Source organism: Octodon degus, unplaced genomic scaffold (genome assembly GCF_000260255.1).
Source record: "Octodon degus isolate 3935 unplaced genomic scaffold, OctDeg1.0 scaffold00001, whole genome shotgun sequence".
NCBI classification, from domain to species: Eukaryota; Metazoa; Chordata; class Mammalia; order Rodentia; family Octodontidae; genus Octodon; species Octodon degus.
Window position 1 is genome coordinate 9281208 of NW_004524577.1, and position 17728 is coordinate 9298935.

The 17728-nt window shown below is 51.8% G+C and overlaps 1 protein-coding gene across 5 annotated transcripts; it reads left to right on the top strand.

Annotated features, from left to right (window-relative positions):
• Positions 1-6248: 6248 nt before the first annotated feature.
• On the top strand, positions 6249-11882 carry Tgfb1i1 (transforming growth factor beta 1 induced transcript 1). 5 transcript variants are annotated; one of them, XM_004622998.3, is made up of 11 exons: positions 6249-6310; positions 7470-7585; positions 7680-7732; positions 7840-7982; positions 8143-8230; positions 8347-8452; positions 8559-8753; positions 9786-9959; positions 10215-10296; positions 10550-10698; positions 11231-11882. In XM_004622998.3, exons 1-11 carry the CDS (start codon positions 6298-6300, stop codon positions 11495-11497), a joined length of 1386 nt encoding a protein of 461 aa, XP_004623055.1. In that variant the 5' UTR covers positions 6249-6297; the 3' UTR covers positions 11498-11882. The 5 variants fall into 5 exon arrangements, with proteins under 5 accessions (XP_004623055.1, XP_023556059.1, XP_023556117.1 ...); XM_023700291.1 differs by having other exon boundaries at positions 7906-7982; XM_023700349.1 differs by lacking the exon at positions 6249-6310 and adding an exon at positions 6321-6420.
• Positions 11883-17728: the final 5846 nt, after the last annotated feature.

Here is a 17728-nt window from a genome sequence, read left to right on the forward strand (position 1 = left end):
CCAGAATGACAGGCACTCCAAGCATGAACCTACTATTACAAATTGCCATCTTTAGTGTAGTTGCTTAGTTCACAGGTGTCATCTTGGAGTGTTTTTGCTTGCTTTGCCATGGTGGGGCCCCCATCCTCACATCAAGCAGGGTGTCTCCCAACCCTTGCCTTGCCATGGGCTGCCCTTGTCAAGGAGAAGTTTAATACGTGACTGTCCAGTGGTTCCTGGAGGCAGGGATGGGGGCGGTTCCCAGCCTTCTTCTTGAGATGTCGTTTGGGGGTCCCAGGAAAGGCTGCTTCCTGCTCACAGGCTGTATTGCTTAGACATAGCCACCAGCTGGACACAAACTTAGCCCCAAGAGGGTGGTGCAGGCTGCCTACAGCCTTGGCATGCCTCTATCCTCACCATCGTTTACGCACTTGGGCCTTCAGTTTCTGGGTCTCTGTTAGGCCACTGTCTAATGCTGTGAGGAAGACCTGCTGCCTGAGAACTTGTTATATTCATGTCCAGAGAGAGCAAAAGCACTGTGTGCTGGCCCGGTTGCATGGCACGGGTGGGGCAGGGTGCTCATATTGCTCTAATTTCCAAGGAAGGATGCTTAGCATCTGATCTGTAGATCCTTGGCTGACTGAGGGCTGACCTTAAGGAGATCCCTGAGCTAGGACTGATGGTGTCTGCTAGTGGGAGGCTTGTCTCGGCACTTGCTTTTGCTGTGCCTTTGTAGGTATTTGGCGCTCTGATTCTCAAGCGCTGCACTAGGATCCTACAGAGAACTTTTAAAGAATATTGATTCCCCCACCCCCTTAGCAAACTGTGGCATGTAACATTGGGTTCCACAAACACTTCCCTTTTCTACTATGAGTTTTTACTTTGGCATAATAGTCACTGGCTGTGTGTCCCAGTACCTTTGCCTGAGGGATACAGGAAGCGATCTTTTGCTTACCCACATGAGAGGCAAAGTGTGTGCACATGCGCAAAAGTGTCAAGCCAGGATTTTCATGCATGTGATGCTCCATCTGGCAGGTTTGGCACGTGTCTATCTGAGCATCACAGGGTATAATATACTCACATGACTCTAGGATCTTTTTTTAAGTTTGCTTTTGATTTTGCTGGTAGAAGTAGCTCAACCTGGGACAATGGCCCATGATAAACCAGATACGCAAATTTTGGAGGAGAGCACAAGTGATCATCAAACTAGTCATGCATGGATGATGAAGATGATCTACTATGGCAAAATACATGCTTTCGTAACACAAGAGTGGTGTGGGTGGTGATGACTTTGACATTGGCCATGTGAGCCCAAGTGACAGAACGGTGAAATGAATCAAGAATCAGCTGATACCTAGGGAATGAGACCTTAATTTGAAGAAAACAGCAATGTGAGTACATGTTTGCCTAAAGCTAGGCTGATTCAAAATACAGCGAGGGTCTTGGCAGGTGTGAAATGTATTGGGAAGAATGTCAACAGTGCCATTCAGTGTTGGAAATTGTAACAGACAAAGTGCAACAAGATGCTGTAAAATACACAAAGGCTGAACTACAAGTAAAAATATTCTGCATCCACTGAAATACAAAGTATGATGGCACCTCACTAACTGCACTGAAAGCATGCATAGATCTAGTGTAGCATGGCTTTCCTATGGTGATCACAGGAATGTAAAAGACTTAGGAAAAGTGGTGGGTGGGTCAGAGTATGGCAGAGAATGTATGCCCTTATAGATGTGAAGACATTATGCTTTTGAGTTAGATATTTAGCTAGAACTTAGTCTCTGAGTCCTTTTTTTTTGTTTGTTTGTTTGTTTTTGTTTGGTGCTGGGGATTGAATGCAAGACCTTGTACTTGCTAAGCAGGCAGTTATGCTGCTGAGCTATCTCCCTGGCCCTCTCATTTATATAGAAATAAACTGAAGGATATTGTGAGCAGACTTGTTCTTCCCATCTCGCAGACTAACTGGGATGTGACATTCACCAACTGGTTTACCAAATTCCAATTGATATTATATTTGCTAACGGAGCACAAGTTGACCACCAAAGGACTGTACACAGGAACAAAGCAGAAATTCCAAATTAAATGTTGCAATTTCAAAACAGAGAATTGTACAGTGCAACCTTTGGATTTCAGAAAGATTCATATTAGCCTAACAAATGGTAAAGAAAAGCAAACTGGTACTGCTGATGTCAACATTGCACCATGATGGAAATATTGCTAGGGAACAGGATGGAAGCCTGAGATGGACACAAAACCAAAGGTGGAGCAGATGCTGTTGATGAGTTAAGCAGCAACTATGATGTCTCTTGAAACACAAACCACTAGCCAATGGTTTTGTTTTACTTGATCCTAAATATGCGTGGCATAGTTTGATCTTTTACAAAGAAAGTAGGAGTGCAAAATATCATAGAGAAATTTTCTTGGAGGACTGGGACGGGAACTCATAAGAGATCATTTACAGCAGAGAAAAACCCAGGTGCTTCTGCCCAAGGAACTACACAAAAAATTGTGCAGCACGCTGGTGAGCTGATGAGGGAACAAGCAGGGGCAGCATCCTCAAGACCCACAGTGACAGCAGGAAACCCTAAACGATGTCACCTGTGCCCTCCAAGAAAGGACAGGAAAAGAAAACATACATGTTATCAGTGTAAGTGGAACTTGTGTATGGATGTGCAGTTGTCATCTGTGAAGCCTGCCTTGGGTGTGACAGTTGAATGAAACATTATTTCTGTATCAGGTTTTTATCTGTGTTTACATTGTCGCTCATGTAGATTTTCATTTCTGATGGTACCCCTTAGGTTTTTTAACCAAGTATACAACTGATATGAAAATGTTTATGTCTGTGGTTGGGATTTTTTTTGGGGGAGGGGAGGGGTACCGGAATCAAACTCAGAACCTTGTACTTGCCAGGCAGGTGTTTGTGCCATTGAGCTATATCCCTGGCTTAATGTCTATTCTAATCACACTATACATATTAATAGCTGAACAGTTTATTTTTTGATATTTTATATTTCTGTTATTACACATTGCATAATATAAATAAGAACCTCCTACAAACCGACAAGCTCAGTGATATGTCATATATGTCATACAAAAAGACCAGGAAAACAAAACACACGTGCTGTCAGTGTAAGCCATGAGTGTGTAGTACTATAGTCATGTGTATAGACTACCTTAGGTGTGATAATTGAAATAAAGATTTTTTTGTATAGTGCCATTGGTATTTTTATTGTATTCAAATAGAATTTTATTTCTATTGTTCTTTTCATGTATTTGGTACAAGGTCTCACTACACAGCTCAGACTCCTAGTGATCTTCCTGTTTTCAGCCTCCCCAGTGCTGGAATTACAGGTGTGCACCACCATGCCCAGTCTTGGTGGCCAGCTCAGTGTGCCTGAGGACGTGGCCAGCACAGCATGTGGTGCCAGGGATCAAACCCGGTGCTTGCGCTTGCCTAAGCAGGCACTTAGTCCACTGAGCTATCTCACCAGCCCATCTATTGTTCTTTTTTAGACTTTAAACACCAAAAACCATTTGATGCTTAAATTTTTATACTTTTTAAATAAATACTCTGTAAATGTTAAAAATCTAATGTTATTTTTGTGTGGGTTTTTCCTGTTGAGCTGTTATTGTTTAATTAGTATAATAAAATTCATGACATTAAAATTAGTAATTCCTAAATAGATATAAAGAATAAATATAGATTTGACCCTGTTTATGAGACTTTATGACAAAAAACGTTTTATTCTCCTTAAGCAGTGGCAAAGTTTATTTGAAAAAAAAGTGAAGAAAGAGAGAAACTGTCTCTGCAGAGCCAGCTTGGGATTAATAAAATAGGAAAAAGTAGGGTAAAAGAATGCCCTGGATGGGGGCCGGGGAGATGGCTCAGTAGAATAAGCGCTTGCCTGGCAAGCACAAGGGCCTGAATTCAATCCTCAGTTCTGCAAATAAATAAATAAATAAATAAATAAATAAATAAATAAACAAACTGCCCTGGAGAAAGCAGCATGAGCTAGTGTAAGGCAAGCCATGGGAGCACATTCTTGGCATCCGCATCCTTTCACACCGCCCACATCTGAAGAAAACCCATCAGAACATCTACTACAGACCCTGAGAGGTGGTACTAGGATCCCATGCTTGGGACTGATGTCAGATCTAAGCCATCTGACTGAAAACCTGCTAGAACTCTCCATAGTAGGGCTTTGGTAACTATTTTGCAATCTTGTTATTAACAGATCATATCTACTTCCCCAGCCAGCTTTGCCATGTCCCGATCTTCTATGTCATGTCCCCGAGAGACAAACCCCCATAATTCTCTATGGGATGCTAAGGGAGTGAAGGTTCTGTCTTCTATAGTTTTGTCAATCTGGAAGGGGCTGTAGACCCTGTCTACTGGGGAATATGTGCTCTCCAACTACCTGGGGTGCTGTGGCTCAGAGACTGGGTTGAAAAAGACAAAATACCAGAAAAAAAAATGAGACAAAAGTTCATTTTTGTCTGACATAACCTTCAGTATTAGTCCAAATATGAGAAGCCAGTCAAATGTCCATGCTTTCTGTAGCAGCACCAGAGCTTTGCTGTTTGAAGAGAAATCACAAGTCTCCCAGAGGTTGACAGCAGTAGCTTCCTCCTTTTGGCTAATCTTGTTCTCCAGACAGTTCAGGTGGGACTAGCTCTATCCTGGAAAGATGAATCCAGTTATCTATGCCTGCCACCCTAACTGCAGTAGGTGTGGCAGGGATTTCTGAGAAGGGACCTTTCCACTTTGGCTTTAGTGATCAATAGGTGTCCCTTTTCTCCGAGTATTTGCAAGCACTTGGTCTCCAGGACAGATAGTAGGTGGTCCTTGTGGGCCAGGAGCTGCAGAGCTCTGTTCTCGTGCATTTGGGTAGCCAGCTCTACTTGGCCCAGATGAATGACACATGATACTATCAGATCAGAGGACAGAAGTGGCCTTCCATATCACACTCTAGCGGGGTCAAAGAGCCCAGTTTGGGGCACATTATGAGCCCTCATGAGTTCTAGGTGACCTCTGGAGCCAGAACTCAGCTGTCTCTAGGCAAAAGCGAAGTTGTCAGAGCTCACTCTACGATCTGGTTGACTCTCTCTACATTTCCAGAAGATTGAGGGCCATTTCCCATGTAGGATTTTTTAAAGCTTGTCATTGTGTCCTTTGAGGAAGGGGCCAAATGATTCCTCAGAAACTAGGATTAAGGCTAGGACCTGGAGGGGCTATACGGCTGTCCTTCTTGTTTCCCTATCAGTCTTAGGATTTTCCAAGGAAACTTCCAACACGTCTCCTTGGTGGCCTGGGCCCTTTCTAGCTGACTTGGACTGTAGGGGTGCCCTAGGCATCAGCATTGTTAAAGAGCTTTGCCGGTGCTGGCTTGCTTCTCGGTCTAGCGCTCCTGTCTGTCTGCCAGCGTTGCTGCAGGACAGCTGTCTGCCCGTGCTCAAATCTGCAGCATCGCATTCCCCCTTCGATCTCTCAGCGCATCAGTCTCGGGAGCGCTTCTTACTTTGTGGCTGGAGTCTGCCCTTTGTTCTCTTTCATCGTAACTTGGGAAAGGGCTGTTTCACAGCGGGGACCCCGGTCGTCTCAGGGTCAGGGAGTGTCTTACAGGCTGCCTCATAGTCCTTTCCCTGAGTCCACACGGGCCTGGGTTTCAGCTCCCTGTTCTATCTATTTCCAGATCTTGTGGGAAGAAGGTCCTATCTCCGCATCTCCGTGTACCTGTGCGATGGGTCATCTCTGTCTCACAGGTTGTGTCTAGGCTGGACGCTGCTTGGGGTCTGCGATCCCCATTTCTTTGGTTGTCAGTGTCCCATGGGAGAGCTCTGAACCCCAGCGGAGTTCGACAGATCCTTAGAACATCAGTGCTGCTTCCAAGTCAAACGTTCTGTTAGGGACGAGTCTCTGGAATTCCCTAGGTGGGAAGGGCATCTACCTAGGACTCAGGTGTTGGCTTTGGGGGGCGTGTGCTTGGGTGCTTCATTCCTGTCGGAGTCTCCTGGTCGGCAAGAGCCACTGCTAACTCCGGGCTCTGCCCGCCTGGGGCTCCCTGCAGCCGAGGCCGAGGCTGGGGTGTGGCCGCCTCCGCAGCAGGCCAGCGGGCTTGGGTGGGCCCTGGTGCTCGCTTTCTTCCACGCCCCGACTCCAGCTTCTCCCGTCCACCCCCCCCCATCCCAATCCCAGCGGGTCCCCGCTTCCTTACATGGTCAGGGCCCGGCTCCCAGCTCTCGGACGTCCCCCCGCCCCCGCCCCCACCGGACACAGCCCCCGCCCTGCTCGACCCGCGCGCCGGCCCGCGCCCCGCCATGGAGGACCTGGGTGAGTGGAGCCCGGACCCCGGGTCCCCAGACTTCGTCGCTGCCCGGATAAGCCTCCCCACCCTCGCACGCCTGTATCTTCCTACCCCCGGTGCCCCGCTCCGGCTTCTGGTCTGCGCCCGCGCCTCCTTTCCGACTCCACGTCCCCCTTCCTGCCGCTCCCTTCCTGCCTTTCCTGGGCTGGCCGCTGCCTCCTTTCTTCCCTCGCTGGGCGCCCTGAGTCCCGGCTCCGCTGGATGGACAAGGAGGAGCCGCGCCCGCAGACGCCTGGGCTCTGGGAAGGGAGGGGCCTTGGAGGGTCAGGGACCGGGACTGTAGATGGGAAAGGGGAGAGTGACACGAAGTTTGGAGATGAGGACCGGCCGGCCAGGATTTGGGGAGGGAAGAGTGACAGGCTCCTTAAGTGTAACCGAGGTCAGGTCCTTGGATTAGGACAGCGAGCGGATGAGACAAGACGCCAGAGACGGGTGTTAAGGGATCCACAGAGCCGCTCCAGCGTGAGTGCTGCAAAGTGTTCGCAACACCCGGGTCTGGGGTCGGGGTGGCGAGGTGGTAAGAGGGGCAAGGAGGATCCAGGTGTCGGGGCTGGAGCGCTGCGCTCTCTCCGGAAGAGGGGAGCTCGCAGCACCCCGCAGTGGAGGGTGCTCCTCGGTGAGGGTAACCGGCACCAGTACCGAGGAGGAGAAGCCAATCACAAAGCTGGTGCAGACGGACTCACGAGCGAGGGCCACGGCGCTCGGCGGGGCGGGGGACTTCGTCGGTGTGGCAGCCAGCGCAGCCAATCAGGAGGCTGGGCTCCAGGCACCCGGCCAATTGAGCAATCTGGAGGAGATCCCAGTTGGCTTCGGTAAAGAGCCAATTTTGACTGCATCGGGAAAGACGAAGAGAATAAAAGAATTCTACGGCTGGGTTTGTGCTGGAGCCCCAGGATGAGCCCCCACCCGATGTCTGGCCATAAACACGTCTTGCTACCCTTCCATTTCCCTGGTTTGCGTTGGCCCTGAGTTTATGGTTTTTGACCTCTGCCCTTAACACTGGCTTTCATATTTTTCAAATACTGCCCGCTTCGGACGGACCCCTACCCTCTAATCTTTGAAGGTCTTGTCTCTGGCCAAACTCTGAGCCCTTCAGTCTCTCATCCTGAGGGCCTCTCCTTGCAGATGCCCTGCTCTCTGACCTGGAGACCACCACCTCACATATGCCAAGGTCTGGGGCTCCGAAAGAGCGCCCCTCGGAGCCACTCACACCTCCCCCACCCTATGGGCACCAGCCACAGGTGAGATCAGACCCTGGGGACCGGGACACTCCTAGGGCCGGGTAAACCTGAACAAGGTTCTGTCATTTCACACATGCATCTCTTTTCTCTGTAGACAGGGTGTGAGGAATCTTCAGGAGCCTCTGGGGACAAGGACCATCTGTACAGGTGAGGGTCTGGGAACTGGAGCCTGGGGATGGAGCAGCCAGCTGAGGCTCAGGCCAAGAGGTTTGGATTCCCCAGCCCTAAACCCAAGCTCCCACTCTGTTTCTCAGTACGGTATGCAAGCCTCGGTCCCCAAAGCCTGCGGCCCCTGCAGCCCCTCCATTCTCCTCTTCCAGTGGTGTCTTGGGCACTGGGCTCTGTGAGCTAGACCGTTTGCTTCAGGAACTTAATGCTACTCAGTTCAACATCACAGGTACTGGGCTGCTGAGACCGACCTTGACGGGGTGGGGGCAGGGCAGGGCAGAGAATAAGAGGCGCAGACTTCCTGGAGGAGCCGCTAAAGGGACACAAAGCCTTAACTGGGACAGTGGGTTGAGCACGGCCCCATGTCTAGTGTTCTTGTGTCTCTCTAGATGAAATAATGTCTCAGTTCCCATCGAGCAAGGTGACCGCAGGGGAACAGAAAGAGGACCAGTCTGAAGATAACAAAAGATCCAGCCTGTGAGTTTGGCATCATCGGCAGGACTGGAGAGAGAGGGGATGAGTGCTAGATGTTGGTGTCACCAGAAGGTACGTTGCTTAGGAGGGCTTGAGATGATGCAGGTTTGTCATTTCAGTCCTCCCAGCCCCTCTCCTGGCCTCCCAAAGCCTTCAGCCACCTCGGCCACTCTGGAGCTGGACAGACTCATGGCCTCACTCTCTGACTTCCGTGTCCAGAACCACGTGAGTGTAGGGTGTAGCTGGTGTCAATTTGTGACTCCTGCACCCATCTTAGGCCCTTCTGTGCCCGCTGGATGTTGACTCAACTCTGATGTCCTCTCCACTGCAGCTTCCAGCCTCTGGGCCAACCCAGACCCCAGCAGTGAGCTCCACAGACGAGGGATCCTCGTCCCCACCAGGGCCGAGTAGCAAGGGCAGCCTGGACACCATGCTGGGGCTGCTGCAGTCTGACCTCAGCCGCCGTGGTGTCCCCACCCAGGCCAAGGGCCTGTGTGGCTCCTGCAATAAACCTATTGCTGGCCAAGTAAGTGGAGCCCTATGAGAAGGGAAGCAGATAGCTACTGACGCAGCTTTACTGAGAACCAGGCTTTGTGCTCTTTTTCTTTTTGTCTTTTTGAGACAGAGTCTCCTTATGCAGTTCAGGTTGGCTTTGAACTCACTCTGTAGCCCCAGGCTGGTCTCAAACTCGAAATGATCTCCTGCCTCAGCTTCCTGAGTGCTGGGATTACAGGCACATGTCACCACAGCAAGGGCCACCATGCCAGGCTTTGTGCTGTTTTCTTTTAATAAGGAACTCGGTTAAATGGGTATTATTATTCATATTTTATGTTTCTTAAAAATTACAACACTGGTGGTGAAGATGGGACTAGGGCCTAGCCTGTGCTAAACACACTCTACCATTGGCCCATCTATTTCATAGATGAGGAAACAGCAAATAAATTGTAAGGCTTCAACTTGTTTAGTTCTGTGGTCTGACTGTGTGCTGGGTACTGTGCTAGATCCTTTCCAAGCCTCCATCTCACACAGGCTTATTGGCCCCACCCAGCATCTCTCAGGTATCCAAAGACTGTCTCTTCCCCTGGGGAAAGGAAGAGCTCTGGCTCGTGGCTTGCAAATGAGCAGATGTTACTAACATCTGTGAGCAGTGCTTGGCCCACAGCCTCCTGCAAAAGAGCTCAACTCCCACCTCAGAATTTCCAGTCTTAGCCGAGCAGGTAGCATTATGACAGCCAACGGCTCTAAGTACATTTTTCTTCCTGGGTCATTTCCTCTATTAAAAAAAAAAAAAAAAAAGCCCTGTCTTGGCATAAAGATTAAAGTACTGATATTCTATGTTAAATCATTTTCTTGTTTTTTTGTTCAGATTTTACAAACAAAATATGTTCGTTGGCCCCTACATGTTGCATGACCTCTGCACTCCAGGTTGCATGACCTGGAACTAAATTTTCACCCTTCAGTCTCAGCTAACATTTGCAAAGTTTCATGTACAGCTCAGTGCACTTGGTGTGTCACAGACCCAGTGCCACTCTGACCCGCCCTCACTCCCAACCTGCAGGTGGTGACTGCTCTCGGCCGTGCTTGGCACCCTGAGCACTTCGTCTGCGGAGGCTGCTCCACGACCCTGGGAGGCAGCAGTTTCTTCGAGAAGGATGGAGCCCCCTTTTGCCCCGAGTGCTATTTCGAGCGCTTCTCTCCACGCTGTGGCTTCTGCAATCAACCCATCAGACATGTAGGCCCCAATGGGCCCCACAGACTCCTCTCTCACCAGGCCCCCCCCCCAGGGCCTAACAGGTCCCCCATCCCCACCCAACTCACCCCCCTCTTAACTGTTTTGTGTTCTCCCTCGGTGACTCCGAAATTCCTTGTTAGACCTCGTGCCCCCTCCCCTTAGACTCATGCTAAGCCCTGTCACCCTGGCTCCAGCGGGAGCAGCAGGGATAAAGGGACAGAGGACCACAATGAGTGTCTTCTTCCTTTCCTGCAGAAGATGGTTACGGCCCTCGGCACCCACTGGCACCCAGAGCATTTCTGCTGTGTCAGCTGCGGGGAGCCCTTCGGAGAAGAGGGTAAGAGCTCTCTCCCTAAGAGGCCCTGGGCCGCTGACGTTATGCCCCTCCCCCCACCCCCCTCCATTCTCGGGCCCTGGATTTTCTTCTGTTCTCTTCTTGTTGCCGTCTCCTGCCCGTGAGCGCCCATCCCCTGTCGTCCACCCTCGCCCGCACCCGGGTCCCTAGTGCTGCGGTTCGCTGTCCGTCCCTACCACGTGCCAGGTGCTGACCCTGTAGTCCCTAGTCCCGCCCACTCGGTTCCCACCCCTAGGTTTCCACGAGCGTGAGGGCCGCCCCTACTGTCGTCGGGACTTCCTGCAGCTGTTCGCCCCGCGCTGCCAGGGCTGCCAAGGCCCCATTCTGGATAACTACATCTCGGCGCTCAGCGCGCTTTGGCACCCGGACTGCTTCGTCTGCAGGGTGCGCAGCCCCTGGGCGGGGCTAGGGAGGCTTGGGGAAGGGTCGAAGGGGCGGGGCTAAGATGGCCTAAGACAGTCCTGCGGGGTGGGACAAGTGCTGCAGGGTGAGGTTGGGGGGGTCTGGGAGGTGTCGGAAGGGGCGGGGCTAGGGCGGCCTGGGAAGGCGGTGATGGCAGGGCTAGGGCGTCGGGTGGGGCTAGGGTGGGCTGGGAAGGGGCGGGAGGGCGGGGCGAGGCGGCCAAAGAGAGTTGTAGGGGGCGGGGCTATGGTGATGGGGCGGGGTTAGGGCGGTCTGAAAGCGTTGGAGGGGCGGGGCTAAGAGATGGGCATGGCCATAGCAGCAGGGGACGGGTCGACAGGGGCGGGGCAGAGAGATGGGCGGGGCTATAGCAGCTGGGGACGGGTCGACAGGGGTGGGGTGGGGCGGGGTCAGCGGGCTAGGTGCCCCCCCTGGAGTGTTCCTCGGCGGCTCGCGCTCCTTACCTAGTTACTGGCTTTGGTCGCTGACTTTCTCTCATCACCTCCTTGCTCAGGAATGCTTCGCACCCTTTTCTGGAGGCAGCTTTTTCGAGCACGAGGGACGCCCCCTGTGTGAAAATCATTTCCACGCCCGGCGCGGTTCGCTGTGCGCCACGTGTGGCCTCCCAGTGACCGGGCGCTGCGTGTCGGCCCTGGGCCGCCGCTTCCACCCCGATCACTTCACCTGCACCTTCTGCTTGCGCCCGCTCACCAAGGGCTCCTTCCAGGAGCGCTCCGGCAAGCCCTACTGCCAGCCCTGCTTCTTGAAGCTCTTCGGCTGACCCCGGGACCGCGCCTGCGAAGACCCCCTCCTCTCCGGAGAGAGTCCTCCAGACCCCGAGCTCCGGGTCTGAGCTCCAGGCTGCCCCAAACCGTGCTTTTGGGGCCCTAGGCACTGGGGAGCCCCACCCCTGAAGTTCTCCACCTTCTGGGATGTAGAGCTCAGAAAAGGCCCCGCCCAACTAACCCCACACGCCCCCAGAGTGGGTTTTACGCTGAAGAAATCCTGAGTGAGCCCTTCACTTCTGTCCCCCCTCCCTTGAGGGATCCCCCGCGTGGCGGAGGACCCTTGCAATGTCGGTTGATCAGAGGCCTGGGCAGGTCCCTCCCGCCCCCTCACTGGTCTGTGCACTTTTTTCAACGTACATAAACACGCATTCCACGCCTCACGGGTGCTGCGTCTCTGCTCTGCGCTGGGCAACTGCCTTAGGACGCCCAGCGCAGGCGCTCAGTGGGCTCTAGGCCGCCATCCAGTGGCTACCGCAGGAGCTGCAACTTCTGCTCTGGCAGATGGCAACTTTCGAACCGGATGAGCGGGACCGATGGCCACTTGGTGGGGTTGTACAGATATTGGTGGAACTGGGGGGAAAGCTCAAACTGGGGTACTCCTGACCCTTCCTGCTTCTATCCCTTCATTAGGTGTTTAGTATACTCCTTCTCGCCTGCCTCTGCGTGGTTCCCAGATTTTCCCTAAAAGGCCTTGAGTGGGGCTCCATCCAGAAGTGTCAGGCTGTGCCCAGCCTTGGATCTGGCAACTGAAGCAGTTTCCCTCTTACTAATACTGGCCCGCATGTTAAATCACCTGTAATGTTCTTGTAGATACAGCCTTTTCTCCCACTCAGGGAAGTCGCTATGTCCAAAGTCATTATTTACATTCCCTGCTGGTTATCAGTAACTCTGGGGCCTTTCTTGACACAGCCTATGCCCAGAAAGGCGCTGCCCTGGAAAGCCCCAACCTGGTGGCTCGTAGTATCGGAGGGAAGCTACTGGAGTTGGATGGACGCATCTCACCTAGCTCAGGAATCCAGGAGGGCTTTGTGGGAAAAAGCGGCACGGCAGATAAGGCTGGCGGCCTCTCAGTCTGGAGAAGTTCAGGCCCCCTCTTTGAGTGCTCAGGAAGGAGAAGACTTCGTGAGCCTCAGAACCTTCTCTTTGAACCCCTACCCCTAAGGAAAAGTTTTAGACCCCAGGGTCCAGACTCTAGGGACATTTGGTGCTGCAAGCGAGGCCCTTCCAGCTCATCAAGCGTAGCCAGTAGACCCGGGCAACAGAAAGCAGTGGGGAGCCCCGCTGTGCCCTGCAAGACCCTCACATCTTTCCTCCAAGGCTCCACAGCCTGGAACTTCCTAGCACTGTTCTTTCCCTCCCACACATCCTCCCTGGGGAATGCTGCCATCCCCTGGCGTGTAACCACTTCCGTCTCTTAAGGATGCCCAGATGGGCCATCTCCAATCTTGATTTATTCACTCTGCCAATAAAGTTAATGAGCCAGTCTCTGAGGGAACAGTAAGGAACAGGCCAGACATCCTCCTTGCCCTCAGGGTACTAAACTCTGGTTGAGGAGACAGATGACAGACAAGTAAGTGCACACAAGGCTGAATGTGATGAAGGAACAGGGCCTTGCTGAGTGTTCAGGTGAAGTCCCCTCTCCCATGGTGTCCGTCCCAGGGAGCTGCCCTCGTTCCCTCGTGGCACGTATCACTGTCGTGAACAGGTGTCATTTGTTGCTTGTTCATATCTGAACCGGGAGTGAAAGCTTCTGAGTCAGGCAATATGTTTATTTTGCCAACCAGTGTCTGCAAGGATGTCTCCTGTAGGCTAGGTGCCCAGTAAATGTCAATGAAAGAAAGAACAAGGAAGGAAGGAAAAGAGAGGGAGTGAGCAGGAAGAGTAGAGAGAGCGAGCTTAGAGGTGTGAAAGGAACCGGGTAGTCAGAGAAGACCCCCGAAGATGGAATGCTAAGCTGAGACTTAGAAAGGGAGAAACTGTGAGGCAAAGTGCCTCAGAAAAGCATTCCAGGCAGAGGAAACAGCAAGTGCAGAGGCCAAAGGTAGGAAAGAGGTGGGCATCGTGGAAGAAAGAAGAGCTGGTCGATGTGGCGAGATGAGAGTGAACCGTGCAGACAGGAGTGGGGCGCGAGGTCAGAGAACAGGTCTATGTCGTACCAGGACGGGCCTTCTGGGCTCTGGGTAGCCATGTAGATTTTAAGTGAACGTGACCCTTAGGCATTTTACACTCACATCCTGAAGCAGGCGCTATGGGTGCCTCATGTGGATCCACCTCCAAAGTCAGGCAGAGGTTAATTCCCAGATACCCAGACCCTCCTGCTTGGCCAGCTTCTTGTCTGGGGGACGCTGGAGGAGAAAGTGTAGGTCATGTGCTTTGTAGGCTCGAAATGTGTGTGTGTGTGTGTGTACACACATATGTGTGCATGTGTGTGTGTGTGTGTGTGCGCGCACGCACACACACACATGGTGCATGAGAGAGAGAGGTTCTGTGACTCCCAGTGAGAGAGGCCTGGTAAGCAAATGCCCCAGCTCCACACCCCTTGTGGTTCAGTCCTCACTGTGCCACACACAGCGTCTCAGATAGGCCACCCTGGGGTGGTTCCAGCGGCTCGCGGTGGTTAGCACGCCCTCCCCTGGCCTTTCCCCCTCCTCTTCACTTCCCCGTGCCTTCGAAGTCTTTCCCAGGATAACCTCCCCTGTAACGTATAATCAGCCTTTCCACCCATCGAATCCGTAGGTGTGGATCTAACCAGTCTTCCATGGAACACATCCTGGGAAAACAATTGTGGCTCTACTGGACATAGTCTAACTTTTGCTCGTCCTTGTTCCTGAGCAGCTTGGTGTAACAGCTATTTCCATAGCATTTGCTAAGTAATCTAGAGCTGGAGTATGTGGGAGGATACATGTAGTCCATATGCAATACTATACCGTCTTATATAAGGGAGTTGAGCAATCTTAATTCTGCTCTATGCCCAGGGCTTTGGACACAATACCCCATGATGCCAAGGAATGAGCGTACTTCGAGTACCCTCTGAGCCTGAGGTAGAAATTGTGGCGACCCTGGGAGCCTGCATAGACAGTGGGACAGCCAGGACAGACACTCCGCTGGGTATCGCTGAATTTTTCCACCCCATCCCTCCCTCTGCGGCTCCTCTGTGGCTCCTTATATACTTGAGACTTTTTTTTTTTTTTTTTTTTTTTTTTTGGTGGTACTGGGGAATTGAACTCAAGACCTTACGCTTGCCAGGCAAGTGCTTATTCTATTGAGCTATCTCCCCAGCCCTACCTTATATGCCTGAGATAAGCACTGAACTTGCTCCTTCTCTTGCCATGACTATGTTGAGTTTCCAGATGTTTGTTCTCATCTAAGGGTTTGCTTTTACTTTTTGTTTACTTGTTTTGATTTTTTTGAGGCAGGGTCTTCTTACTATGTAGCACAGGCTGGTCTTGAATTTGCTGAGATCCTCCTGCCTCAGGTTCCCGAGTGCTAGGATTACAAATGTGTGCCACCATGCCAAGCTAGAGTTTGCTTTTAAAGGAATCTACACTAAGGTACTTCTTAAATAAAACTCAGCATATTCCCCTAAAGTACTTGTATCAGTTAGAGTTCATTGGATGAAAAAATTATATATGTTAATTCTTTTCTGTAACTCATTCTGTATTCACTTCGCTTTCATAAGCACTTCAGCAGCTCTTGGTTCTTTTACAAGCAGGATGACCCACTCCATCATCCCTGGACCATTCGTCATCCTGCCTGGATTGAGTTGTAGTTTTCCACTGAACAGGGCAGGGCAATCCTAGGAGGTGGTCCAAGGGATCTCCTGTGCTCCAGATATAGTTCTGCTTTCTTCCACTATGGAATAAACAGTCCAAGCTCCTCTTGATAGTCTGGGTCAATCACCCTGCCAACACCAGAACTCCCTTTTAGCTGGTTTACTAGGGAGTATGAAGACACTAAAATGACCAGGGGAAGTCTTAGCTCCTAAGACAGTGGTATCATTGGTGTGTCTCCTGGTGTAAACTGTCCTCCTACTAGAACTAAGAGTTCCAGGCCAGCAGAACGTAAGGTCTCAAGAACAGGAAGCAAACACTTTGCTGGTGGATCGCTGGGGGCGATGGGTGACGGTAGCTTTTGCTCTTCTACTGCTTGATTCCTGGACCTGTGAATCTGGCTATGGGAGACAGTACCATGCAGTGGACGCTGGCTCAAAGCACACACAGCCTTTTGATCCTGGCCGCAGTCCTGCAAGCTATGGCCACCTAGCTGATGCTGTAACTTTGTCTTCTATTTTTTTTATTTTTATTTATTTATTTTTTTGGCAGTACTGGGTATTGAACTCAGGATCTTGCACTTGCCAGACAAGCACTTATTCTACTGAGCTATCTCCCCGGCCCAACCATGTCTTCAAGAGACCATTCCGCCTTTCCATCAATCCAGCCACCTGTGGATGGTGAGGAACGTGGTAAAGCCAGTGAATTCTGCTGAGTGTGAGCTCTTTGCCTCATTTCTTTGGCCACAAGATGTGTTCCTTAGTCAGAGGTGATGCTGTGTGGAATTTTGTGATGGTGGATAAGGCATTCTGGGAGCCCATGGATGGCAGACGTGACAGAGGAAAGAAAATCCACATCCAGGATAAGTGTCTATGCCCATCAGGACAAAGCACTGTCCCTTCTGAGATAGAAGTGGCCCAATTTACTCAACTTGCCACCATGTAGCAGGCTGATTGTCCTAGGGAATGGTGTCCTATCAAGGGGCTCGGTGCTGCTCTCTGCCTCTCTCTGCTGCGGGCACGTTGGGCATTCAGCAGTGGCTGCAGCCAGATCAGCCTTGGTGAGTGGCAGTCCATGTCGCTGAGCCCATTCATAGCCTCCATCCCTGCCACCAGGGCCACTCTGCTCAGGACTCCATTGGGCAAGATAGGGGTGGCTGCTGAAAAAGGCTGACTGCTGTCTGCAGAACAGCCCACGCTATCCACTTGACTATCAAAGCATTCCTCTCCCAAGGCCGCCTTTCGGCGAGCAGTTACATGGACACAAACACTTTCACATTCTTGGCTGTATGGAGAGGTCTATCCTCATACCTCTTCCAGTTTTCTAGTCATGTTCCTTCCAGGTCCCTGACCATCCGGCCAGATCACTGGCCACAGCCCATAAATCAGCAGGTAATTGCACATCTGACTAGTTGTTCTTCCAAGCAAAACATGCGGCCATGCACACTGCCCGAAGCTCTGCCCACTGTAAAGATTTCCCTTCACCCCTGCCCTTTGAGGATGTCCTGGAAAGGGGCTGCAGCGCTGCAGTTGTCCACTTACGGGCATTGCAGGCATAAGTGCTGAACCAGCCCTAAGCCAGGCCCTCACCCTCTCCTCCTGTCAGCTGATCAGGCAGTAACCCTTGGGAGACCATCAGGGCATGCTGGGGGACAGAAGGAAATGCAGCAGGAGTAGGAGCCTCGGGGACCTGGGTGACTTTTTCATGTCACTTGCTGTGCTCTCGACTTGTCCTGGCTCCATCACATACAAGCCTCTTCCACTTAGTGAGGTACTGCTGCTCCGCATGTCCAACTTTGTGACTTGCCCCTGCTCATGATGGGCAGTCAGGTCATGTGGTAACCTGGTGTCCCAAACATTCAGTTTCCACTGAGGCCCCGAAGCAGGTCAGGGGCTGCTTTTCAAAGACAGAGTAGCTGTCCGCAGGTGATGGCACAGCTTTGCTCCAAGACCCTGAAGGCCTCCACTGTAGTTCGCCCATAGGGCATACCAGAAACTGCAAATAGCACCTGCACCTGCCAGCGGCACTCTGAGTCCCCCTGGATCTGCTGGACCGCATGGCCCCAATAGCAGAACAGCCTGGGCCTGTCGCACAGCCTCACTCAAAACTAGCAGCTTTTTGAGCCACTTGATAAATGCACCAGAGTAACACAGTATTCTCTGTTTCCCATTTCAAGGATTATTGTGGCCACTGCAAGCAGACAAGAGTCCCCTTCAGCCACGTCCTGGCATCCACATCCTACACTGGCAGATGTGCAGTAGCCACCGTCCTTTCTGGTACTCAGCCCTGTGCCGAGCAGCAGGACTGCAGGGAGGAATCGCAAGTTGGTGCCCGCGAAGGGTCTCAGGGAAATGGACTGGGACCCAGACAAGGACCCCACCGTGTGCTCAGAACTGCATCAGAGAAGTGGGCGAAGTCTTGGAGCAGAGGTATTACAAGCCAGGCACAAAAGGA

Excerpts from the sequence above, each read along its gene's own strand:
- Tgfb1i1 (XM_004622998.3), top strand. Across the intron at positions 7,733-7,839 it reads GACAAGGACCATCTGTACAG|TACGGTATGCAAGCCTCGGT; the intron begins GTGAGGGTCTGG and ends TCTGTTTCTCAG. Across the intron at positions 9,960-10,214 it reads GCAATCAACCCATCAGACAT|AAGATGGTTACGGCCCTCGG; the intron begins GTAGGCCCCAAT and ends CCTTTCCTGCAG.